At 42.3% G+C, this 10,765-nt stretch overlaps 1 protein-coding gene across 1 annotated transcript in view; it reads left to right on the top strand.

Moving 5' to 3' along the window:
- The first annotated feature begins 4,770 nt into the window (after positions 1-4,770).
- The window catches only part of pid1 (phosphotyrosine interaction domain containing 1), a 29,181-nt gene continuing 23,186 nt past the window's right edge, over positions 4,771-10,765 (top strand). The window contains exon 1 of the mRNA XM_080025309.1: positions 4,771-4,908. Within this exon, the coding sequence (XP_079881435.1) occupies positions 4,879-4,908 (30 nt within the window). The 5' untranslated portion in view covers positions 4,771-4,878. The remainder of the gene's footprint in view (positions 4,909-10,765) is intronic.

The raw sequence follows: 10,765 nt of genomic DNA, 5'->3' as shown, positions 1-10,765 counted from the left end.
CTAAACCAGCAGTATTTTTATTTCTCTTATTTTAAACACAGCATCTACATGATTACCTATTATCTATGTTGAATGACGTAAAACAATAAAGGTTCAAGTGAACATAATCTACAGTATACTCACCTGGTGTCTCATGTCAATTCTTTGTTCCCCTGAAGTGACCACAGCAGCAGGTGCCGCCGGGACTGCTTTTTGTAACCGACACCATGAATATGACATTACATTACATTTTCATTCAGCTTTTATCCAAAACAACTTCCAAAAAGTGCATTCAACCATGCAGGTAGAAAGTCAGAACAGCAAGAATCATGTAAGTACATTAGCTTCAAATAAGCTAAATGCTTCATTTAAGGGCATTTCTTTAAACAATAAACATCATCATCTTCTTAGTCAACGTGCAGTCGGAAGAGATTTGTTTTTAGCTTGAGGTGAAACAATGTATAGACTTTTAACTTTCCTGGTGGTAATGGGGAGCTAGTAATATGCCATCACCAATCAACCAGCCTAACAACCATTGAGTTGCAAACAGTAACCCACTATCTTGCATCTAAACTAACTATCACTCTAACTTGGCTACATTAACTTACACAAACATCTATCTGAATTGGCTTTATTACAGTCAAACTGAAAAAGCTGATTCCCCATACCTTGCTATAAACGTTTTCCCTTTGTGCCTCCTAACTGACACCACATGTCCTTTTGCCATTGGCCCATTCCCAGGATATATGCATATGGAGATACAGTGAAAGGCACCTAGACATTGTATTATATTATAAGAAGACCCCACCTGAATTCTTACCATACCACAGCGTGTTTTTTATGGATTCCCTCAAACATACAGTATTGGATGAAATTGTATGTGAACTATGAAATTGTTTTGATTTCAAGTTTGTTATTCAGTGTTTGAGTCTGGAATAGAGGATTTTTATCCTGTACCAGAAAAATGTCATTTCAATAAATATGTCAAGCCTTCATTGTTATGTGTCCAATAGGGTCAATATATATTTGCACATGGAGATCCTTTAATACTTCCTTCAGCAGGGATGCTTTCTATGAACACATCTTATCTTCCATGTGAATGATGCCTTTTTTGGCAGATATTAATTCATATATATACTGTGTATATATTTACAGTATATAAATATATATGCCAAAAAGACATAACAACTCCAGTGATTTTCTGTTCTTTTACCTTAGTCAAAGTGGTTATCCACTTCCAAATTCTATTGTATGTTTTTTCCCTGTTGGCTGCCCTTCTTTTAGGCAATTTATTTCTGCCCCTGTATCAGGACTAAATTCCTTTTTGATTAATCTGAGTTTTCAAACCCTATTTATCTTCAAAGGTGTGTTTGGCAATCTTGTAAAGGAGGGGCCTCTTGGCTTCAGAGAGGCACAGCATCGTATTTGAGCTATACTGGCTTTGGTTGAAAGCCTTTCTAAATGCTTGCTTTTCTGCTTCCTGTTGTCCTGATGTGAGTCCTCTCCATTCCTTATCAGTAGAGTTTTTTGTCTTTTCTAGGCCTTTCCTTTTAGGGGGGCCTCTGCTCCGCTGTAGGGGGGCCTCCTTCGTTCCGATAGCTCTGCCTCATGGGGCTCTGTGACCTAGTTTAAGGTCGATGGTACCCCTCCTGAGCACTGTGGTATGCTGCACTTTCTTGTCTGTCATTCCTGTGGTAGTTTTGTTGACGTTTTAACTGGGCTGAGAGTCTGGAGACGGTGTTTTCTACGGGTTATTTTGTGATTTTTCTTTCTATTACTAGGAGGTAAGGCGTAGCATAAACATTAAAAATGTTCTTTTCTATTTTTACTCCAATGGGGGACCAACTTTAAATGTAGGAAGGGTCTGGGAATTACACATTTAAATATTGGAAGCCTAATTCAAAAACTGGTCCATATAAATGCTATGGTTACGCTAATCCGGATATACTTGTATTGAGTGAAACTTGACTGTATAATAGTGTCAGAGATGCTGATGTAGCTCTAAATGACAACAATTTATATAGAGTGGACAGAGCTGGCAGGGGAGGATAGGTATTTTGTTAAATCTGTTTTTTATGTGAGCATTTCCAAAGCCCCCCCACAATATCCCAAAACTTTGAATGGCATGCTCAGAAAATACAGTTGGGGCCTAACTCTATAACTGTGGGTGGGATCTATAGACCACTTTTTGCGGAGTCATGTGCAATTGACACATTAGGGGGCATATTGTCGCAGTACTCTGAGGATGATCTAATTATTTTGGGAGATCTTCATTTGAACTGGCTGTGTGATATTTCCAATCACCTAAAGGAGGTTGATGTTGGCCTCAATTAAACAATCAATAATTGTCAACAATCCACTTTTTGATAAAGCTTTTTGAGTTTCCTTAATCATTAATGGACGGTAGACCTATCAGCAGTGAAAATGATCTTCACCCAAAACAAACCAGTGTGGGCTCCATAGGAGGATCCATATGCAATCAGCCATGAAGGCCATTACAGTTACAGTATTTACTTTCAAATGACCTCAAAGCAGCAATTCATTTCAAATGTTTCATTAAGCTCATCCATGATTTAATAAAACAATAGCGTTTGGGCGGAAACTATTAAATTGTTTTGAAAACATGCTTTCTGGTTTTTGTAAGTGTGAAATAAACAAACAAATCCCCTTCTTTGTCTGTTATTTTGCAAAGCCCCAAAGGTCATACCGACCAGACTGAACCGTCAGCCGTGGGAAAGACCTTTTATGGAGTGTTGGTAATGTGAGCAGCCTCAGTGACCCCAGGCTTTATCCAGATGTCCCCCATGTAAACATCTCTAAATACAGACCGCGACTGCCGAGTCATGTCGCTCAACACAGCCCCATATATTATTATTTGTCTCCACAAACACGCACACATATAGGCACACAGTGCAGGAGCACCAGATGGTATTGATGGCTCTGGCCTTTGTTCATTAGTCTGCTTTGGAGGCCTTGTGCTTGACCTTTGTCCTCTTTACGCCCTGGAGGGTCAGAGTATTTCATGTGTGGCTTGTCACAGGTCCCAGAGATTCCAAGCCTCCACACACACACACACACACACACACACACACAGACACACACACACACACACACACACACACACACACACACACACACACACACACACACACACACACACACACACACACACACACACACACACACACACACACACACACACACAATATTGCTAATGCTTCATTAGATTTCAAGATCGACTTTAGGAATAATAAGCCACATCAAACTAATCTCAGTTCAAAACAGTCAAGGCTGAATAAAATTAATGTTTTAATTACTGCTTGTTTTTGAGAAGCTTAGAAAGATCCAAATGTGTGGGCATGTCTGGAGTTATGCACCATAATCGTTGTCCTTAGTTGCCTTTGTGAAACTAAGGCATTATGAAAATGGAATATCTATACTAACGCTGCTTTTATTGCAGTGAGCCACTGAAATAAGGCCAAACCATTTACAACTGTATGTTTTTTTTATGATCGTTTCCATTTTAACTGCTTTCCTCCACTGGCTGGCCACTCTGGTCTAGATGACTAATCTTCCGAGGCCTTGAAGTCTTTATAATGGTGCACAATATCATTAGTCAAAGTCCTTTGATGTCCAGCCGAAATCATTCATTTTTTAATGTTGATCAAATGAATATGATATGATTTCAGTTGACACTGCCAGTAGGAGAGTTGGCCACTCAACTGGTAAACGGCTCATTATCTGCCACTGTGCCCAGTTTCGTCACTCTCTTTTTTCTAAAGTGACAAATATAAGCCAAAATATCTCAAAGTGGACCCCAGAACTTACTTTTACCTATATAGCCTATATATATACAAGTATACACATATAGGCTAGGCTATAGGATAGGATATATAGCAGCATCATATCATTTTATGAATGTAGTAAAATCAGTATTTTTCCGTTTTGGCCACTTGGGGGCGGAGGAACAAGCTGTATGCTCACACAAAATTGACATCAACTTATAAAGGTGTTTTGTTGCAAGTGTTAGGAAACAGTTGTCCATTTAGGTTATAGGAATCCAGCAGACATGTGACAACATTAGCCTCCATTTGGAGTCATGTTATTGGCCACATGATGTTATACAATATTTACTCTCCCTTTCACTGCTGTAAGTCCTGAAGGAGGTGAGCAGACATACAGTTGTTGTTGTTTTCCCCCTGAGCTTTTGTTTTTGTCAGAAAAAGCTGCACACTGTTGCCCAAACCGTGTCAATGAGAGCTGTGAGAGTGAACCAAAACAGTGAAACTGTGGGCCATGAAACCAAAACTATTTGCTGATAGATGCCAGATTCCTTCAGCTTGAAGAGAGCAGCAAAGTCACATTATAGACTTGGTTATTATCCCATGTCTAAGATATTAATATTGATAAATGCAGCTGAGAGAAATAATAGCCTATAGGCTAAGTCATAAGCCTGAAGCCTTAATAAAACAAAACGTGTGAAATATGGATACGCTTAATAGGCTATATCAACACTGTCATGCATCTGTGTAACCTTTTAAAACGAAATAAATTCAAAAGCATAGATGCAGATGTGAGCATGTTTCTGCATGAGGCTCATAAGCACCTCGTCAATGTTTGTCGTCTCCTCTGGTCGACACCTCGATACAGCACTTGAACGCAGCACCAACAGTCCGGACCAGTCACAGCTAGAAAGCAGGTAGGCCTAGGCTGCCTACCTCCACCTGCTGGACAGTCCGATAACTACAGCCAAGGCGGAGCAACACATCCTTCTTTACCGAGCAGTCCAGAGCTTGAAGGAGGACGGATAGTCGAGCCGTGAAAGCGAACAGATGTGAACCGGACTACGGGAAGAGAACACGCTGTAAGTGAAGACGGAGCACCGCTGATCCTGCTAATATGTGGCAACCCGCGTCGGAGCGCTTGCAGGTAAGAAACGCGTGTCTGCAAAAGGCTTTATTGTCGACAGGGCAGCGGTAGATAAAACGGCTCTGCTGCCGCGTTAACAGCTACAGAGAGCCGCCGTGTTGTGCGTGGCTCCAGCCAGCTACAGAGGTTTCCTTAGCACCGTCTTTCACTTGCACCACTTTTAAATGCTAGGGAGCAGTTCTAGCTATTTAAACAATCAGTAGGCTATTCCTTTGTGTGTGGTGGGTAATCTCTACATGATTCCCTATTGGTGATACGTTTAAATGCACCTATTCACGTTATGCAAGCCTGGGAGGAGGGGGTTGTAGTGCAACAATGTGTACCTCCGCAGCATTCCTTTCCTTTAAAAAAAAAATGTTTAGGATAAGCATGCTCCGGCAGTGAATAAAATGGCTATTTTGGCCCACAGGCCTGTTTCATCCAACCCTGTCCTTCTTACCTTCAAACTAACCTACGGACTGCAGCTGCATGCCTTCTCTTTAGGCTTCTCTGTTGTCACAATTTATTTCTCCTTAACGTTGTCACACGGATATGCCTAAATAACCTAGCCTACTCTTAAAAAAAAAAAAAAAAAAAAAAAAAAAAGCAGTAGGCTCTAGTTAGTAACCTGCCGCCTGTGTGACCTGTTAGGATACGGGAGGAGGGAGAAAAAAAAATCCCACCGTTAATGACACGTAGTGGCAAGACAACGTGCACCGAGAGCTGGCTTCACGTCTCTTGCAAACGTAATGCGCTCCAGATGTAGGCCTGCTATGGAGGACTGGCTGCCGAGTGAACTTGCACAATCCCCTCTTCTGCCCGGGCGTCAAGAAGATGGAATCATGAATTATATAAAAAAAAAGAGAGTTCCGGTGTTTAGGATATGATCCTTCCCACTTTCTCCTCATCCGATATCCTCTATTCATCAACATCCTAGCAACTGTAACCTGTTAAAAACCACCTCATGTGTCGCCTAGCAACCGTGCAGAACCATCACCTCATGGATAACTTCTTTCATTTGTAAATGAGCTGTTGATCCATTAAGGCTACTTGAGCACTGCACTGTGATTTATTTGATTTAGTGCACAAAATGTTTTTTTTTTTTTTTTTTTTTTTTTTTGAGACACGTTAATGCTAACAAGTGTCAGAAAGTCACCAATTGCTAACATTTTATGTGGCTGTCGTTGCTTAAGTAATCTTGGGCAGTGCACGCGAAAATCACAAGCCACCTGCTTTGCCGCCTATAGCTATACTAAAAGATAAATAGCCACATATAACAGTCAGGGTGTAATCATTTGAGGAAAACTTATGTTTTCTTCTATAACAGCGGCTGATACTTTTCTCAAATTGATTTGAGTTCATTTAGCCTGGTTATTCATTCACAGCCAGGTCTCAGCAGCAGGGAGAGCTATCCTCTAAAGTGAAACTCTACACATGAAGGTCAGTTTACTGCTTGTGCGCCTGTGGAGGATCTCTGAAGGGAGATCTCTAGAGAAAAGAAAGAAAAAAAAAACTCACATCAAGGCTCTCTCAGCTTGGCCTTGGATACTTTAGTAGGCCTACAGGAAGCCTGCTTTACAAACTGCATGCATGGAGTCGGCTGTCCACTTCAAAACTATAAAAAACTGAATGGCAATGTTTCACTTGATGGAGTAGCCTACTTTGGAGGAGAATTTGGATAAAGTCTGCACCGCCCCGGTTGGTCTGTTCTTGGCGCTATTAGCAGACATGTTTATGAATTGCTCATTGTGAGCACCACCACCACCTGGACTGCCAATTTTAATAAGAAAATAAAAGGTTGTAGTTCAAAACAACAGTTAAAACCTCTTACAGTGAAAACGACAGCACTTAGCCTACCTGCCCATTGACAGCTTTGTAACCGTGGCCATTGTTTGTGACTGGTATCCTTCATCTCTTTTGGGACAGCACTGGTGGGGTTTTTCTGAGGCTTAAAGTAGCCGATCTAGGACGTACAAGTGTTTATTATCTTCTGTTTTGTTGTTTCCATTCACTGTGGCAGCCGTCCATATTACACTCACTTGTGCTGTCCTGTGTTGCCATGACAACACCTAATGTCTTGTTGCATTTTTGTCTCCTGCTCAGGCTGGAAAAGGAGGGGATAAGAGGAGATGCAGGTTGCATCACCAACGGCAGATTGTTGTCCTATTGACCAGAGTGTTTTGGGAAGCAAAGCGTGTGCGTGTGTGCGTGTGTGTGTGTGTGTGTGTGTGTGTGTGAGAGTGTGTGAGAGTGTGTGAGAGTGTGTGAGAGTGTGTGAGAGTGTGAGAGAGTTGGTAAGATGCATCAGGCCTTTCTTTTTCTCTCCCTATGTCTCTTTTTTCTCTCCCTATGTCTCTCTGTATCCGCTTCCCAATCCCTCCTTCCTCTGGCTGACCACATGCCTCAATCAGTTTCAAGTTCTCCCCAGGCAGATGCCATGTTAGTTCAACAACGTATTGCACAATATGCAGTTGTCTGGGAGCAAGTGCACACGCACACATATTCAATTGTGCACTTGTATGCAATTTGGCAGGATATACACAAACAACTACATGTTTCCTTTTTGACTATCCCCAGTGCTACCAAACAAGTGTTTTTCCTCTGTCAGCAGCTCTTTCTTTAGCCACGGTTTCCGCTTTTGACAGTTTAATGCGTGTGCCACTGACAAACAGGGCAGTGCACATACAGAGATATGGGCCTGTGCAGAAATAGCTGACTGAGGTCAAACCCGGTGAGAACCAGCCGCTGTCTGTGCTCCTTGGCATATCGCCGTGGTCATCCCCGTCTGTATCTATTGGTCTCTCTGTCCCTCTCTCTGTCTCTCTCTTCGTCTGCCTGAGGTTGCCTTGTGGCCACAGCTATGTTGACGAGACTGTGGCCTCGTTGGAAACAGGATTGTACGCGCAGACTGGTACGAAATTCCCATGGTTCCCTCGAAACGTTTTTTTCAGACGCAAAACATATTATTTTACTTAACAAACGACTTTCTGCTCTCTTTGTTTGGTGATTCATATTTGATGAATAGGCATAATCTCCTCTTTTCGGAAGTTATCAGTTTTCAAGGTGTTTTGCATTTGACAGAGAGTCTCATTGGTAGAAAAATGCAACGCTCTCTCAGCTGTGTTATTTGGTTTTTCGTTCTTAAGTTTTCTATTTGTTTTTTTGTATTACCCCACACGTCACACTTTCTGGCCTTGCTTTTCTTACCCTATTGTGTCTAGGCTTTTAGCAGGGTTCATATCTCCACACTCGCATCTCCCAAATTTCAAATCCTGAGCTGGATACCATCAGCTAACTTGTTTATCCCATTAGGTTGCGGGATAATAACTGAATTGATTAGTGAATTAACCGATTATCCGAATATTTTTAATAATCCAGTTTTGTACGTTTTTTTAAACACATTGCATAGTTTTAAGTTTTATAACACTTGTTTGAAGCCTGGTGGTGCTGTCTGCCTGTGATGGATGACCGAATGAAAGATTACTACATATTTTGGACATACTGCAGATGGTCTTTGTCTCGCCTGTCTCTTTGTAGACCATATACGATGTCGCTGTGTGTTCATTGTTTACGTCAAAAGAGTTGTTGATGTTTTTACTGCCAGCCTGAGATTGCCACCCCCGGGCTCTGAGGTTTTGGGTACTTTTAATATGCACTTCCTTCCTGCAGAATCAACCCACCAATCCAGACCACCGATTGTCTGCCTTCTCCCTCCTACTAGCCCTCGTGCTCCAATCGTCTTTGAGAAAACCTGGTTTTCCTCTGCGTAGGGACATCCCAAAGGCCACTCTGCGTTGAGAACGTTCAGACTTATTTCCTCTCGTAAACTGTCCCGGGATCAGAGGGGGAGGCTGTAAACACATCGAGGGACTGCTAAGAAAGTTACACTGCCCAATGTTTACCACACCAGGAACTAGACTTTTGGCTCTGGGAAGTAACTGCCACCACATGCTGGCTGAACCTCCAGCTCTTGCTCCACCTGTGCACCATGTCCCTTCAGTAGAGGTTGCAGAAGGAACAGTGTGTGTGTGTGTGTGTGTCTTAATGGCGTCTGAGGTACCAACAAGGGGCAGGATTGAGCTTGTTGCCAGTCCAGAATCACGCAAGCTTTGTTCAGCTTCAAAGTAAGGACATTGTTTGGGAAAGACATGGTTTTGTTGGTTAAACTGGCCCCTTTTTTCAGGAGCAAACTCATAAGCAAATGATTTGATGTCTAAGTCTAGCCTTTGGGCTGTTTACTTTCTAGCATACAGTTAACAGAAAAAAGTAATGATCCTACCCTCAAGTCATCGTAACAAGTCGAATGTGGTGATGTTGGTTTGATGGCTGTTGTTTTGTAAACAAAACATTTTGTTCCTGCTCTAAAGCTGCTATGTGGAGTTCTTGGCCACGAGTAGTGCAATTGGACAATGTTTTCATTAGTGTGTTCACCTTTTGGTCAGTGTCTGGACTTCTGTGTACATATATGATGAAGGAAGAATTGCACTGATCAACCTGTGGCCAAGGAAAGTAGCAATGCGCAAGCAAAAGAAAGGGAAGAAGGCAGCTGCTAGCAAACAAACATGGAGGTAAACAATACAGGTTCCAATATATTGTAGAGAGACCCTGCAGGAGAAATGGGAGGGAATGACGGGGAGTTCATGGTCGGCGAGCATTCACCCTAGTTCAGCCGAATAGGCCAGTTTGACCCCATACTGGCTGGTGTTCGGTTAACAGCCTTTGTTGTTTGGGCAGTCCTCCAAACCTTTTATTAGCCTGTACACAGGGGAAACCCGGTTCTCCAGTTAGACGTCCGCCAAGGTTTCCTCCTCATTTTGCTAGCTGGGCCGTGAACACCACAATAACTTTAAGTAAGTTGTAACTGTTTTCTTGTTTGGCTTCAAGCATACACACAATTATTTTTAGGGAAGTAATACTGGATGTAAACAACTTTCTCTGCAAAGGGCACCTTTTAATTTTCATACAATCATAATGTGGTGGTAGGTGTGACACTGATCACTGGTGTTTACCCCCAATTTAAACCCCAAGGCTGGTGAAAAGCATACAGGGTTTGATGCAAGTAGCACAACATTTGAACCTCAAACAACAAATACAGTTGCTTGCATCTGTTAATCAGGTGACTATGGTGTATTTAGTCGTAACAGTTGAATGGTGCTATTCTCTCACTCAAGCTTGTTGGGCTACTGATGCTTCTTCTTTTTTTTCAAATGAGAAAGATGAGCTGCAGAACAGATGGCCTGATAGCAAACAGTGATGTCCTACTGTCTTGCTCTCTGCCAGCACCAGGCCGAAAACATCTGGCACAGAGTTCCCCTGGCTCTTTCATCTTGGAGCCCACTACACGTGCGTCTGGGCTGGTGCATGCAGATGTGTCTATGACGGGCTAATGTTGCTCGCAAACTGTTTAGCCTTTGAGGTCTTTGTTAAGCTCCCTAACCACCATACTTTACATGACAAACCACGTATGGATGACGCATTAGCCATAGTGCTAATGTAGTTTGTTTTCATATTATCATGCTTTTTAGACACGGATCATTCATCCAGTTTGCTCCTGCTGTTATATTTCCAGCCGTTTCTCACCCGTGTTGTCATGATGTCCTTCCTATTAAAGCCTATTTTTGTGTGTGTGAGTAGGCGTGGCAGATGTCAGTTTCTTAGCCCGTTATGCAGCGTCTCACCATGAGATTGACCCGAGAACCTCTTTCCTGTAAGAATGCTCCCTGAGGGGGGCAAGAGTTTAACTTACCATCTGTGACCTGTTAAGCTCATCACTGCAGGAGGCAAACTGTGACGGGACACTCTCCAAAGACTGTCTGCTAGATTTCTCAGGGACGTGATCGTTCAAGTGTATTTCTGCATCTACATATTTTTAGATGCG

This window comes from Ammodytes marinus (assembly GCF_949987685.1).
Source record: "Ammodytes marinus genome assembly, chromosome: 3".
NCBI classification, from domain to species: Eukaryota; Metazoa; Chordata; class Actinopteri; order Uranoscopiformes; family Ammodytidae; genus Ammodytes; species Ammodytes marinus.
The sequence above is the reverse complement of the archived record's forward strand: the minus strand, read 5'-3'. Positions and strand labels throughout refer to the sequence as shown.